Below are 16,643 nucleotides of genomic sequence, written 5' to 3'. Positions count from 1 at the left end.
GCATAAAAGCTTGTTTCAAGCTGTCCTCGAAGTGGATCCAAGTGTGGTATTTTGACAATATTGGCCTTGTACATAACAGTAAGGCCACCCACATCCCTCCTATGTTGAAGGCTCTGCTGAAATGACAGATCCATCCAGGATGGGTCCAGGCGAGAGATGAGGCGTCTTGCTCTGTTCTCTACTCTGTCAAGCAGTCGCAGATGAGAGGGGGGACAGGCAAACCAAGAAAGTGGAGCATACTCAAGGTGTGAGCGTGCTTGTGCCTCGTACAGTATCTTGCAACCCCTACTGTCAAGCAGATCGGAGATCACGAAGTGCTGTAAGCTTCCTGGCTGCCTTGTTTGCAAGATTTACAACATGGTTCTTCATGGTTAGTTTGGAGTCAAATTTCACCCCAAGGATATCAACTTCTTCTCCAGGTGCCAACACCCTCCCATTCATCCTTACTACTGCACCAGCATTACCATCATGGTGCCTAGAGACGATCATCATTTGCGTTTTCTCAGGTGCAAATGTTACTTGCCATCTATTTCCCCAAGCTGATATAGCTCTCAGCTGGTGATTGATGAGCAGCTGGCATTTCTTCTCTTGGATAAGTGAATGTCAGTGTACAGTCGTCTGCATATGCATGTGATTCTGGGATGAGATGAAGAAGGTCGTTGAAGTAGACATTCCATAACAGTGGACCCAGCACACTTCCTTGTGGAACGCTTGCCCCAATAGGATGTCTTGCTGATTCCGTTCCATTGAGGACTACACTTAGAGATCTACCATGAAGGTAATCACTGAGGAGACATAGCGTAGAGCCTGCAATTCCCAGTGCTTGAAGTTTTGCTAAGAGGCCCTGGTGCCACACCCGGTCGAAAGCGCCAGCAATGTCCAGTGCTACCACACAGCTGACTTTGGATTCATCCAATGACTGGTGCCACTTAGTGGAGAGGTTTAACAACAGATCAGCAGCAGAGTAACCTTTCCTAAAGCCATATTGACGATCACAAAGTAGTGAGTGGTAGTCTAAAAAATCTGTCATTTGTCTTGAGATTATTGTCTCAAGGATCTTACCAGTGATTGACAGGAGTGACACTGGTCTGTAGTTGCTGATTTCTGCTCTGCTCTTCTTTTTGTGAACAGGGACTACATTTGCCTCTTTCCATGGAGAGGGCCATTTGCACTGTACTAGGCAGTGCTGAAAGATGCGAGTTAGAGGTGCTGCTAGCTGGTCTGCACATCTTCTCAACAATCTTGGGCTCAACTTGTCTGGGCCCACAGCCTTATCTTGGTCAAGTGATTTAAGAAGGAAATGCACCTCCTCCTGCCTTATTGTCACCCCTGACAGTTTTGACACAGTTCTTGCAGCTAGCCAAGGAGGGTCCCTTGCTGGATCAGGAACTTGCATTTTGGTAGCAAAGTGTTCAGCAAAGAGGTCCGCTTTCTCTTGACTACTAGTAGAGGTGGTCCCATCCTGTCGATTTAGAGGTGGAATAAGTTCATCAGGCAGATAACCTTGTCTGTCCTTGACCAGGGACCACCAGGTTTTGGAGCCTACCCTACCTGATGCTAACTTTCTTTTAGTGTCCAACTCCCATTTAGCAATGGCCCACTTTTGAACATCACCCATATGCCTGCAGGCTTGCATGTGCAAGTTCCTGTTATAGGTGGTAGGATGTCTCTTATACCTTCGCCATGCTTTGTACTTAGCAGTAGCAGCCTCTCTACAACGAAAGCCAAACCAAGGCTGATCTGTAGGCTTTGTCACATATTGCCGGTGAGGAATGTGTTCTTGTTGCAGATTAAGGATGTGTCCAGTGAAGGCTTTCACTTGGTTGTCAACATCCCCCTCTCTCTCTCTCTCTCTCTCTCTCTCTCTCTCTCTCTCTCTCTCTCTCTCTCTCTCTCTCTCTCTCTCTCTCTCTCTCTCTCTCTCTCTCTCTCTCTCTCTCTCTCTCTCTCTCTCTCTCTCTCTCTCTCTCTCTCTCTCTCTCTCTCTCTCTCTCTCTCTCTCTCTCTCTCTCTCTCTCTCTCTCTCTCTCTCTCTCTCTCTCTCTCTCTCTCTCTCTCTCTCTCTCTCTCTCTCTCTCTCTCTCTCCCTCTCTCCCTCCCTCTCTCTCTCTCTCTCTCTCTCTCTCTCTCTCTCTCCCCTCTCTCTCTCCCTCTCCTCTCTCCTCTCTCTCTCCCTCTCTCTCTCTCTCTCACTCTCACTCTCTCTCCCTCTCTCTCACTCTCCCTCTCTCCTCTCCCTCCTCCTCTCTCTCTCCTCTCCCTCTCCTTTCTCTCTCTCCCTCTCTCTCTCTCTCACACACACACACACACACACACACACACACACACACACACACACACACACACACACACACACGTACACGTAAGTAAAGTTATCATACATAGTATAAATTACCTAGGATAACCCAAATAATCCAGACAAAGTGCTATACAGTGGATCTGTGCTCCAGTGCCCTAAATTAATAATAATATTAATAATTATTATTATTACAATAATGCATATGTACTAATATTAATATTATAATTATTATTAAACTATAATATAATAATTGTGTCCACTCATTACTTAATAAAATATCTGTAGTCTTAATGTAGAGTGAGAGGTGAGTAAACGAGATTAAATGAATAAACAAATGAGTGTGTAGAAGGTTGGTGAGTTATGTAAACAAACGTTGTTGTTGTTGTTGTTACCAGCCCGGACACGAATTGTTCCTGTTCACTGTCAAGCCGACCAGAAAAACATCTCATATTTGTTAATTTATGCGTTTATATGTTATGTAGCATGTTTATTATATAATTTTGAAAAAGAAATCATAGATGGATTACGCAAAATGTCTGTATTAACATTTTATACACATATAATGATCCTCAGTGATTATTATTGTTATTATCATTATTAACCCTTTCAGGGTCCGTCTCGTAGATCTACGGCTTTACGTTCAGGGTCCAAACTGTAGATCTACGTCATGAGCTCAGCTCACTCTGATAAACTGTGAGTGGTACATTTGGGCCTAGATATGAGAGAATACATCTATGTGGTATGTGTGCACCACATAAAACAGATCCTCCAGCACACTGTATATAATGAGAGAAAAAAAGCTGAAATCATGATTTTCCGATTAAAACAGCGACTTTGCAGTGTTTTTTCCTATGTTTTTTATAGTTGTATTTGCGATTTCTTGGTCTCATTTGATAGAATAGAAGACATATTACAGAATTAGAGATGATTTTGATTGGTTTTAGCACTGGAAATGGCTTGAAACTGAGCTCAAAGTAGCAGAAATGTTAAATTTTGGCCGATGTTCAAGAGTAAACAAACGACCTCACACGTCTAATATACGCCAACTGGTGGGTCTAATATGCATTCACAAATATGGTGATGATATTTATACAATTATTACAGTATTGCATAACAGTAAATCTTCTATTTTTTGGTGTGAATAAAAATTCATTATATGAATAAAAAATCAAAATGGAATTTATTTGTAAAACCTCAAAACGTAACTAATGAACAGAGGAAATATTAGTTTAGTTCCAGGAATACCTACATTGTTTATTCTGGACCCTATTTTGAAATTGGAATACAGTGGACCCCCGGTTAACGATATTTTTTCACTCCGTAAGTATGTTCAGGTGCCAGTACTGACCGAATTTATTCCCATAAGGAATATTGTGAAGTAGATTAGTCCATTTCAGACCCCCAAACATACACGTACAAATGCACTTACATAAATACACTTACATAATTGGTCGCATTCGGAGGTAATCGTTATGCGGGGGTCCACTGTATTTTGAACTTTGTGTTAAATTGGCCAAATTAACTATTTCCGATCACTTTAATTTGTAGTTGAAACAGTTGACTTGGCGATCTCTTGTGCTCAATCGATAGAATAGAAGTAATACTAGTGAAATAGCTAAGAATTTGGTTGACTGGAATAATGTAATTGGCCTAGAATGGGAGTCAAAGTCGGCAAAATCGCTGATTCGTAAATATCGCTGACAAATCAAAATTCGCGAGAGCATAATTTCATCAATTTTCCATAAAATTTTGTACTTTTTGTTTTATTACCTTCACAAAAAGATTCTTTACCATTTCATAAGAAAAAATATAAAATTTTTTTTTTTTAAATTCTTGGACACTGGGGCACCACTTCAGATTTGGGCCTTGGACCCTGAAGGGGTTAATATGGCATCTTCAAGATCAATTATACTCTTAATGAGTGGCTCTGAGTCAGACAAGCAGACAGAAAGACAGACACAGGTAGACAGAAAGACACACACAGGTAGACAGACACAGGATATCAGATCCTGAGGAAGGATAGGAGGAGCAGGGGGGGAGGGGATGCACTACTAATAAAAAACTGGTGGGGTTATCAAGAAATGGAAGGTATGGACGAGATTGGAGAAAGGGATTACATAGTAGGTACAGTTCAGTCAGGGGAACACAAGGTAGTCATTGCAGTTATGTATAACCCACCACAGAACTGCACGAGGCCAAGAGAGGAATATGATGAATGCAACAGAGCAATGGTGGACACACTAGCTGAGGTGACAAGAAGGGCCCACTCAAGTAGAGCGAAGTTACTGGTCATGGTCGACTTCAGTCACAGGGAGATTGATTGGGAAAACCTGGAGCCACACGGGGGTCCCGAAACATGGAGAGCCAAGATGATGGATGTGGTGCTGGCAAATCTCATGCACCAACATGTTAGGGATACTACCAGAGAGAGAGGGGAGGATGAACCAGCAAGACTGGACCTCGTGTTCACCCTGAGTAGCTCAGACATTGAGCACTTCACATATGAAAGGCCCCTTGGAGCTAGTGACCACGTAGTTATGAGCTTTGAATACATCGTGGAGCTAAAAGTGGAGAGGGTAACAGGAGTAGAAAGGAAAAAGCTAAACTACAAAAGGTGGGACTACACAGGAATGAGGACCTTCCTGCAGGAGGTTCAGTGGGAACAGGAGTTGATAGGAAAATCAGTAAATGAAATGATGGACTTTGTAACAACAAAATGCAAGGAGGCAGAGGAAAGGTTTGTTCCCAAGGGTAACAGAAATAATGGGAAGGACAGAACGAGCCCTTGGTTTGCCCGAAGGTACAGGGAGGCAAAAACTAAAGTGCTCTAGAGAATGGAAAAAGTACAGAAGGCAAAGGACTCAGGAGAATAAAGAGATTAGTCAATGAGCCAGAAATGAGTATGCACAGATAAGGAGGGAGGCGCAATGGCAGTATGAAAATGACATAGCATCGAAAGTCAAGTCTGACCCGAAACTACTCTACAGCCACATCAGGAGGAAGACAACAGTCAAGGACCAGGTAATCAGGCTGAGGAAAGAAAGTGGGGAGCTCACAAGAAACGACCAGGAGGTATGTGAGAAGCTCAACATGAGATTTCAGGAAGTATTTACAGTGGAGGCTGAAGGGACAACGGGAAGACAAAACAGTGGCGTACAGCAACATGGAATATACCAACAAGTGTTGGATGAATTACACACAATTGAGGAGGAGGTGGAAAAGCTCCTAAGTGACCTTGATACCTCAAAGGCGGTAGGACCGGACATCTCTCCGTGGGTCCTTAAAGAGGGAGCAGGGACACTACGTGTGCCACTAACCAAAATCTTCAACACTTCCCTTGAAACTGGGCAACTACCTGAAGTATGGAAGAAGGCAAATGTAGTCCCCATCTTTAAGAAGGGAGACAAAAATGAAGCACTAAATTATAGACCAGTGTCACTGACATGTATAGTATGCAAAGTCTTGGAAAAGATTCTCAGGAGGAGAGTGGTGGAGTACCTGGAGCGGGACAAGATTATAAACGACAGCCAGCATGGATTCATGGAAGGCAAATCCTGTGTCACAAACCTACTAGAGTTTTATGACAAGGTAACTGAAGTAAGAAATGTGAGGGAGGGGTGGGTTGATTGCATTTTCTTGGACTGCAAGAAGGCCTTCGACACAGTTCCTCACAAGAGATTAGTGCAGAAGCTTGAGGAACAGGCATGTATAACATGAAGGGCACTGCAATGGATCAGAGAATACCTAACAGGGAGGCAACAGCGAGTCATGGTCCGTGATGAGGTATCACAGTGGGCGCCAGTGATGAGCGGGGTCCCACAGGGGTCAGTCCTGGGACCAGTGCTATTCTTGGTATATGTGAATGACATGATGGAAGGGATAGACTCAGAAGTGTCCCTGTTTGCAAATGATGTGAAGTTAATGAGGAGAATTAAATCAGACGCAGGCCAGACAGGTCTATACACAAATAACCCGCACGTAAAAGAGAGAAGCTTACGAAGACGTTTCGGACCGACTTGGACCATCGACAAAGTCACACTAACCAGAAGTGGAGCAGGACGGCTATATATAGGCAGGAAGAGGTGGTGGTGGTAGTAGTAGTAGTACAAGAATGGTATATAATACCGACAAGATGAAATTAAGAGACCTGGACAGGCTGGATGTGTGGTCCAGAAACTGACTCCTAGAATTTAACCCCGCCAAATGCTAAGTCATGAAGATCGGAGGAGGGCAAAGAAGACTGCAGACAGAGTATAGGCTAGGTGGCCATAGGCTGCAAACCTCACTCAAGGAGAAAGACCTAGGAGTGAGTATAATACCGAGTACATCACCAGAAGCACACATTAACCAGATAACTGCTGTGACATATGGGTGCTTGGCAAACCTGAGAACAGCGTTCCGGTACCTCAGTAAGGAATTGTTCAAGACTTTATACACTGTGTACGTCAGGCCCATACTGGAGTAAACAGCACCAGTTTGGAACCCAGACCTGATCAAACAGGTCAAGAAATTAGAGAAAGTGCAAAGGTTTGCAACGAGGCTAGTTCCAGAGCTAAGGGAAATGTCCTATGAAGAAAGGTTAAGGGAAATCAGTCTGACAACACTGGAGGACAGGAGGGTCAGGGGAGACATGATAACGACATACAAAATACTGTGTGGAATAGACAAGGTGAACAGAGACAGGATGTTCCAGAGATGGGACACAGAAACAAGGGGTCACAATTGGAAGCTGAAGACTAAGATGAGTCAAAGGGATGTTAGGAAGTATTTCTTCAGTCATAGAGTAATTAGGAAGTGGAATAGTCTGGCAAGCGATGTAGTGGAGGCAGGAACTATACACAGTTTTAAGATGAGGTATGATAAAGCTCATGGAGCAGGGGGAGAGAGGACCTAGTAGCGGTTGGTGAAGAGGCGGGGCCAGGAGCTGAGTCTCGACCCCTGCAACCACAATTAGGTGAGTACAGGTAGACAGAAAGACACACACAGGTAGACAGAAAGACAGACAGACACAGGTAGACAGAAAGACACACAGACACAGGTGGACAGACACACAGGTAAACATAAAGACAGACACACAGGTAGACAGAAAGGCACGCAGGTAGACAGAAAGACAGATAAACAGACACACAGAGATACAGGCAGACAGATACAGACAGGTTTATGTGCAACAGTGAAAACAAATAGAGAGTTCGAGAGTAAGAGCCTTTCTTGCCACAATCTCCAGTGCAAGATTCAGACTTCATCTTAGGGGCCATGGTAAAATTTACTGTCCAGTTAGTACAGTTAATACAGTATGATGCTGCTGATAGGACAGGGTTACTCAAACTGACACTGCCTGCATGAGGCATTGCTGCCGCGAGTATCGTCAAATATTGTACAGCGGTGTGCATCAGCCGGCCGAGCCCAGCTGCCAGATGCACGGTCGTAAGTCGAGTGGACATATGTCGAGCAGGTCGTAAGTCGGATGGTAGACTTTGACTAGAGAGACTTAGCGAATTTAATGTGTACCTGCACACCAGCACAGTGTGTAAGTTAATTTAGGTACAGGTACACATAAGTATAATTATCAGAGTACATATAAAATACACAGTAACTTTAAAACACTTGAAATTTTGGAAAGTTTCCTGACATAATAGATGTGGTCACGAAGAATGTAAACAAACCGGGTGGGGCACTCTGTATTTGAATGACCGCTTGCTGTATAGCAAATTTTGGTCATAATTTGACATCGCCGTATTAGCAGAACGCCGTAAAGCGGGGCCCTACTGTATTATTATATTATACGTAGTAGTATTATTATTTATTAGTACATACATATTATTATAATAATACTATTACTTACCATTTGGAATTTCTATTTGCACAAAAAATTGAAGATTTACTGTTATGCAGACTACTGCATTATTGTAATAATTGTATAATGTCAACCCATTCATGACTGCATATTGGAATGGTCAGTTGGACAGGTATTGGACGGTGACGTCATCTGAACATCGCCAAAGTATTGAGCATTTCTGCTACTTTGAGCTCAATTTCAAGGTACTTTTCATTGTTAAGCCAGTCAAAATCATCTCTCTTTCTGTAATATATCTCCATTTATTCAAATGAGATAAAAAACGAGAATACAATCATAAAAACCACACAAAATATACCGATAAGAGGCGGCTAATGGCTGAAAAGTGAACTCCATTATTTTTGCTCCAATTTCTTTCATTTTTGGTGCATGTTAAGAAGCATCTTTCCATCATACATTGCCCAAGTTTCAATAAGATAGTCCAACAAAGAACTGAGAAAAAAAAATTACCAGAATCAATTACGTGTATTATTATTATTATTATTATTATTATTATTATTATTATTATTATTATTTGTTAGTACATACATATTCTTGTAATAATAATAATAATAATAATAATAATAATATTATTATTATCATTTTTATTATTATTATTATTATCATTTTTATTATTATTATTATTATTATTATTAATTTAGGGAATTGGAACACAGATCCATTTCCCTAGATCAAGAGCAAGAGCCCCTCACCAGCATCAAGGAACCTCTCTCGAGGCCCACTCACATCCTGAAATTTTGCTCATAGCTAGAAGCAAAAAATCGACCGAGCGACTGGTCGTATCCTGAAAAACTCACGTGGTGGGGCACTCTTAAGCCGAGTTTCCACTGTATTGCATAACAGTAAATCTTCTGTTTTTTTTTTTTTTTTTGTGTGAATAAAAAATCAAAATTTAATTCATGTGTAAAGCCTTGGAATGTAACTAATGAACAGAGAAAATGTTATTTTAGTGCCAGGAATGCCTGCATTGTTTATTCTGGAACCTATTTTGAAATTTGTGTGAAATTGACCAAATTACCCATTTCTGATCACTTTATTGGGTAGTTGAAATAGTTGAGTGGGCAGTTTCATGTGCTTACTCAATAAAGTGGAAGACATACTAGTGAAATAGCTAAGAATTTATTCTAATGGAATAATGTACTTAGCCTAAAATAGGACAAAATCGCCGTTGCGTAAATATCGCTGACACAGCAAAATTCGTGAAAGTGTAATTTTGTAAATTTCCTATCAAATTTCATGCCTCTTATTTTATTACCTTTAGGAGGATTCTCTATCATTTCATAAGATTTTTTTTTTTTAACTCTTTGACATTGTGGACAAGTTTCAGATCAGGGGGTCTTGTTAATAAAAGGGTTAGCAACTTTTTCACATTGACACAGCTAGGTTAGGTAAAAGAGTGTTACAAGCACGTCGAGGCTTGTTTGTTACCTAAATTTTCTTAGAAACCATCAGAGTTGCATGCTTAATCTTCTTGGTGCCTCTAGCATTACTTGCATTTCTTTTGGATACCATGGTTAATGTCCAGATATGAGATGAGTTTACATGAAAAAGCATTCAATAAATGCACTAGTGATTCCAGGATTTCTAAAAACAATGGCCTTTCCCTCCTCCACATGGCCACCTGGGGTTTCTCGGGTTTCTCAGTTCCGTCATAATTTAAGGCACTTGTGTAGGGGCATTTTCAGATCAAATAACATTACATATGCACTGAATTTGTGTTTTCAGGGGTCGTTTACTGCACAACACATTTGTTGCAAGTACTTTTTGAAAATCCTTTATTACACAGTACATATTTTGAAAGTCTTAATAACTATTAAATCTTATGACAGTGGGCCCCTGGATTATGTCATCATCGGAATACATAATATTTGAAATAAGTAATGTTTTTTCATCAAAATATTGGCTCGGTGATTGTCACTGAACTTGGAATGAGTCATTCGTCCGGAACGTGTCTGCGCAGCCTGAGTAGCCCCGACATTCCATGTACAGTCAGTGTGCCATTGTTTATCAGCCAGTGAGGATGATCCCACGCATTCATACGATATATTTTGTATTCCATTCTTTTTAGTGCTTGCAACTGCTAAATAAGCCACCATGGGCCCAAAGAAAGTTCCTAGTGCCAGCCAGCCCTTTGGCATAGGCTGAGAGTGAGGGGAGAATGTGCCTTTTTCAGTGATTTTGCAATATATACGATACTAAAGCAGCAGAAATCGATAAAGGCTATAGCACCAGCCAGCAATGAAATGTAGCAGTAACAGTGTAGCAAGTAAGTTAAGCGATTAATCGATAGAAAAAGGACAGCACGAAACTGACTCCTCCATTGTTGTTGGAGGTATATAGGGCGACTGACAAGACCACCGTCTCTGCTGCCTCTTGCTGCCCCCTTCACCACCACTATGTAAGACTTATCTTTCAGTGGCCCCTATACACCTAACAACAAACAATACACCACCACTTCTGACATTCTTAACCCTTTGAGGGTTTTCGTCGTACTAGTACGTTTTACGCGTAGGGGTTTTTGACGTACTAGTACTCATAAATTCTAGCGGCCTCAAATCTAGTGGGAGAAAGCTGGTAGGCCTTCATATGAAAGAATGGGTCTATGTGGTCAGTGTGCACAGTCTAAAAAAAATCCTGCAGCACACAGTGCATAATGAGAAAAAAAAAACTTTGACCATTTTTTTTTAATAAATCAGCGACTTTGCAGTGTATTTTCGTATGGTATTTATTGTTGTATTCTAGTTTTCTTGGTCTCATTTTATAGAATGGAAGACATATTACAGAAATTGAGATGATTTTGACTGGTTTTACAAAGAAAGGTGCCTTGAAATTGAGCTCAAAGTAGCAGAAATGTTCGATTTTTACCAAACTTCAAAAGTAAACAAATCGTGCCAAGCGTGCAATACACGTCAACTGGTGAGTCTAATATTCTTTCACAAGTGCACCAATAATATTTATACCATTTTTTACACTAATGCAGTAGTCTGCATAACAGTAAATCTTATATTTTTTGTGAAAATAAAAATTCAAAGTGGAAAGCAAAAGAATATAAGAGGGGACTTGAGACATGACTAATGACTAGAGGAAATGTCATTTTAGTGCCAGGAATGTCTTTCTTGTTTATTCTGGACCCTATTCCGAAATTGGCATCTTTTGAAATTTGTGTGAAATTGGCAAAATTGCTAAATTCTGACCACTGTACTGGATAGTTGAATTTCATAAATGAGTGGTTTCTTGCATCCATTCGATAGAAAAAATGGAGTTCTAGCGAAATATTCATGTTTTTTGTCGACTAGTACAGTGAAATTGGCCGAAAATGGGGCTCAAAGTGGGCAAAATCGCCGATGCGTAAACATCGCCGAGACCGCTAACTTTGCGAGAGCATAATTCCGTAAGTTTTCTATCAAATTTCAAACTTTTGGTGTCTTTATGATCGGGAAAAGATTCTCTATCTTTTCATAAGAGAAAATATATTTTTTTTTTTTTTAAATTTGGCCGACCCTGAGAACGAGTTTCGGAGAGGGCCTGTCGACCCTCAAAGGGTTAATGCCATATTTTATTCATTCTAAAGTATATATCATGTTTCTATGTTATTAATATTGTTTATTATGTCAGATGAATTGTGCTAGATAAATAAACTGTAGAGCTGATATTAGTGTCATATTGAAGGACTATCTTGTCCTGTCTCCCAACACAATTCCTAACATACACCAGAAACAGATCTCTCTGGAACACTTTTTTGAGCAACAAGGGCCAGTGACTCTCAAGCTGTCCTAGTGGCATTAAAAAACAAAGAAGGGAAATAGCCCAGGATAAGGACTTGGTACCTGAAGTCTTTATGGAAGGGGATTACCCTTCCAAACAGTTGTAAACTCCTCCATCCTCTCCCCTCCTCCCGTCTTCAATACATCAACATGTCTTCAATAAAGGTAAGTGTGATGTTGTTATTGTTTTATTCTTCATATATCATTGTTTTCTATGTAGGTAAATGTATATTTCATGTAGAAATTTTTTTTTAATACTTTTGAGTGTCTGAAATGGATTAATTGGATTTCCATTATTTCTTATAGGGAAAATTAATTCAGAATTCATCAGATTTGGGTTAAGTCACTTTCTCTTGAATGGATTAACTACGAGAACTGGGGTCCACTGTACATCATTGATAGTCATTAATAATTTCCTAGAGACTACACAGATACGTAATTTTTTTTTTCAACAAACTGGCCATATCCCACAAAGGCAGGCTCATCTAAAAAGAAAAACGAAGTTTTTCTTTTGAAATTTAGTAATTTATTTAGGAGGGCCATTTTAGTCACCTCTTATGATACACATGGCTTATAGAGGAAGAAGTCTGTTCCACTTCCCCAGGAAGAAGTCTGTTCCACTTCCCCAGGAAGAAGTCTGTTCCACTTCCCCAGGAAGAAGTCTGTTCCACTTCCCCAGGAAGAAGTCTGTTCCACTTCCCCAGGAAGAAGTCTGTTCCACTTCCCCAGGAAGAAGTCTGTTCCACTTCCCCAGGAAGAAGTCTGTTCCACTTCCCCAGGAAAAAGTGTGTTCCACTTCCCCAGGAAGAAGTCTGTTCCACTTCCCCAGGAAGAAGTCTGTTCCACTTCCCCAGGAAGAAGTCTGTTCCACTTCCCCAGGAAAAAGTGTGTTCCACTTCCCCAGGAAGAAGTCTGTTCCACTTCCCCATGGAGAGATACGGAAATATACTATATAAAATAAAAGTACAGTAAGCGTTAATAATGGCAAGAAAGTTTAATTATACAGTGGACCCTGGCCTAACGCTATTAATCCGTTCCTGAGAGCTCAACGTTTGGCGAATTAATTTTCCCCATAAAAAATAATGGAAATCAAATTAATCCGTTCCTGACACCCCAAAGTATGAACAAAAAAATTTTTTACCACATGAAATATTAATTTTAATACACACAAACTGAAGAAGACATGCACAGTTACATAACACTTACCTTTATTGAAGATCTGGTGATGATTGATGAGATGGGAGGAGGGGAGACTGTGGATGGTGTTAATGTTTAGAAGGGGAATCCCCTTCCATTAGGACTTGAGGTGGCAAGTCCTTTTCCGGGGTTACTTCCCTTCTTCTTTTAATGCCACTAGGACCAGCTTGAGAGTCACTGGGCCTCTGTCGCACAACATCTGTCCATAGAGGCCTGTACCTCCCGTACCTTTATGACATTCCTAAAGTGTTTCACAACACTGTCAGTGTAATAGTCACCAGCACGGCTTGCAATAGCTGTGTAAGGGTGATTTTCATGAAAAAAGGTTTGCACTTTAAGCCACATTGCACACATTTCCTTAATCTTTGAAGTAGGCAACTTCTTCAATTTCTCAATCCCCTCCTCCGAAGCAGTTTCCTCAGGTGTGGCCTCTTGCTGTTGAAGATGATGTAGCAGCTCATCAGTGGTTAGTTCTTCATTGTCCTCCTCCACCAACTCTTCCACATCCTCCTCACTAACCTCCAACCCCAAGGACTTCCCCAATGCCAAAATGGATTCCTCAACTGGCATAGGATTCCCAGGGTTAGCCTCAAACCCTTCAAAATCCCTTTTGTCTACACGTTCTGGCCACAGTTTCTTCCAAGCAGAGTTCAAGGTCCTCTTAGTCACTTCCTCCCAAGCCTTACCTATAATGTTTACACAATTGAGGATGCTAAAGTGATCTCTCCAAAACTCTCTTAGAGTCAATTGAGTTTCTGAGGTAACTACAAAGCACCTTTCAACCATAGCTTTTGTGTACAGTTTCTTGAAGTTGGAAATGACCTGCTGGTCCATGGGCTGCAGGAGAGGAGTGATATTAGGAGGCAAAAACTTGACCTTAATGAAACTCATTTCCGCAGAAAGTCGCTCTGCCACATTTGAAGGATGACCAGGAGCATTGTCTAATGCCAGGAGGCACTTAAGGTCTAATTTCTTTTCAATTAGGTAATTTTCCACAGTGGGGGCAAAAGCATGGTATAACCAGTCATAGAAAAAGTCCCCAGTGACCCATGCCTTACTGTTTGCCCTCCATAGCACACACGCGCACACACAAATTAGCTTGAGGACATTGTTTTTCCTGAACACACTGGGAGTTTCAGAGTGATACACCAATAAAGGCTTCACTTTGCAATCACCACTAGCACTGGCACACATCAACAGAGTAAGCCTGTCTTTCATAGGCTTATGTCCTGGGAGTGCCTTTTCCTCCTGAGTAATGTAGGTCCTGCATGGCATTTTCTTCCAAAACAGGCCTGTTTCGTCACAATTAAACACTTTGTTCAGGTTTCAGTCCTTCACTGTCTATGCACTCCTTGAATTCCTGCACATATTTTTCAGCCACTTTGTGGTCCGAAGTGGCAGCCTCACCATGCCTTATCACACTATGTATGCCACTACGATTCTTAAATCTCTCAAACCAACCTTTGCTGGCCTTAAATTCACTCACATCACCACTAGTTGCAGGCATTTTTCTAATTAAATCGTCATGCAACTTCCTAGCCTTTTCACATATGATCGCTTGAGAGATGCTATCTCCTGCTATCTGTTTTTCGTTTATACACACCCATAACAGTCTCTCAACATCTTCTATCACTTGTGATCTCTGTTTCGAAAACAAAGTTGCACCTTTGGCAAGAACAGCTTCTTTGATTGCTGTTTTCTTGGCCACAATAGTAGCGATGGTTGATTGGGGTTTTGTGTACAATCTGGCCAGCTCGGAGACACGCACTCCACTTCCATACTAAGCAATGATCTCTTTCTTCATATCCATAGTAATTCTCACCCTTTTTGCTATAGGGTTGGCACTAGAAGCTTTCTTGGGGCCCATGGTGACTTATTTTGCAGGTGCAATCACTAAAAAGGCTGTGATAATATGAAATGTTCCGATTGTATGCTTGGAAGCGACCGCGGTAGCTGGCTTGTAAACACTGGCACCCACGGAGCAAGTGAGGCGGGCTCAGGCTGCACGTGGACGCATCTTGAACGAATCGCATTGAGTGAGTTTTTTAGTGCTAGCCGAGGCAAAATTTTTGCGTTAAAATGTATCGCTAGGCGGGTTTAACATTATGCGATGCGTTCGTTAGGTGAGGGTCCACTGTATATATCTGGCCATGAAATGAGAATTTTTTTGCTAAATAAATGCTACCCCAAAATATAAGGAAAAAGTACATAAAAAGCACGTGGTCCTTTGTGACGTGACAATGGTCCAGGATGGATGAAAATGTCGTCATGATGTTCCTCTCTCAACTGTGGGTTATTTGTGAGTATTTAAGAGATGTGATAATGGAAGGAACATTTACAGAGTTCATTGTTTGGGGGGGGGGATAATTATAAACACATACAAGCTTTTCCATTTCATTTAGTCCCACTGACCTATCAATCCTGATATTGTAAGCTGCATCTAATATTATTTTTGATTAATTACTTAGAGGTGACGTACCCCCACTAGGTACGCAGTATGCTTCAAACAAGTGGAAAGTTGGCCCCACCCAGATTACCACAGGGACCTGAGCCTCCTCGACGTTCCTTCAGTCATCAGCCACTACCCCAGCCTCATTATTCAAATGTTCATAATGGTTAGTCTTCCTAAAATATTTCAAATACTACTGTACTTTATGTATATACAGTGTTTTTCCTTGCTTCATGTGGATTCTCTGCATCCAAATTTACTGTGATTTCCCATTTCCATGTGTGGAATATGCATTCACATGCAGTAGTTGAGGTACACAAAAGTCTTGATTCTTTTTGTGTGTATTCAGGTGCAATGACCTAACTGAGCTGAGTATAGTTGCCATGGGTCTGGAATGCTACTGCCACATTAAGCAAGGTTTCCCTGTGTTTATTTTAAATTCTGTGTTTTGACCTCCACCGTTGTTGCTGGTACTGGGAATGAAAATTTTTTATATTAGAAATAGTATTACATTACTATCACATGAATGCAAGTCCTTGCATGCTCTCCATGTAAGTTTAGTTGCACAAGTCCTTGTATGCACTCCATGTAAGTTTAGTTGCACAAGTAGATAAAATTTGTGATAGCACAAAATATGTTATTAAAGAATCTTGTAAACTTATTACAGAGTAAATATTTTTAATATTGTAAGTAAAACTTTCTTCTATGAACAGTGCTTGGTCATTTGACAGGCATTTTTATATATTATGCTTGCTGGTGCAGGGTGGAAGGTGCATTGGACTATCTACACCAGTATTATGTCTGTGTGTCTGGTTCTTGTACAATTACACAGATGTATCCCAAATCTGTGTTCATATCACACTCGTATTCTGAAATGTGTTGTCTTTCTCTTGCTTGTGTGTGTCCATTTTGCATGTTTGTGTATGTATTGGACTGTTATCTGTCTTGTTTCACTTGTTTGTTAATTGCTTTTATTTGTGCAGCCTTTATGCTTGTGTGTCCATTTTGCTTGTTTCTGTTTCACTTGTTTGTGTGCATAACCATATAGGCTGGGGAAAGGAAGAATTAATTTCAGGAGAA

At 40.9% G+C, this 16,643-nt stretch overlaps 1 protein-coding gene across 2 annotated transcripts in view; it reads left to right on the top strand.

The window, feature by feature from the left end:
* The window catches only part of LOC128705284 (serine/threonine-protein kinase Genghis Khan), a 252,260-nt gene that overhangs the window by 185,599 nt on the left and 50,018 nt on the right, over positions 1-16,643 (top strand). For both annotated transcript variants that reach the window (XM_070081447.1, XM_070081439.1), the window contains exon 6: positions 15,603-15,729. In XM_070081447.1, coding sequence (XP_069937548.1) covers positions 15,603-15,729 — 127 coding nt within the window. The remainder of the gene's footprint in view (positions 1-15,602; positions 15,730-16,643) is intronic.

Source organism: Cherax quadricarinatus, chromosome 6 (genome assembly GCF_038502225.1).
Source record: "Cherax quadricarinatus isolate ZL_2023a chromosome 6, ASM3850222v1, whole genome shotgun sequence".
Lineage (NCBI taxonomy): Eukaryota > Metazoa > Arthropoda > Malacostraca > Decapoda > Parastacidae > Cherax > Cherax quadricarinatus.
Note: the sequence above shows the minus strand (reverse complement) of the source record. Positions and strands in the feature narration are given on the sequence as shown.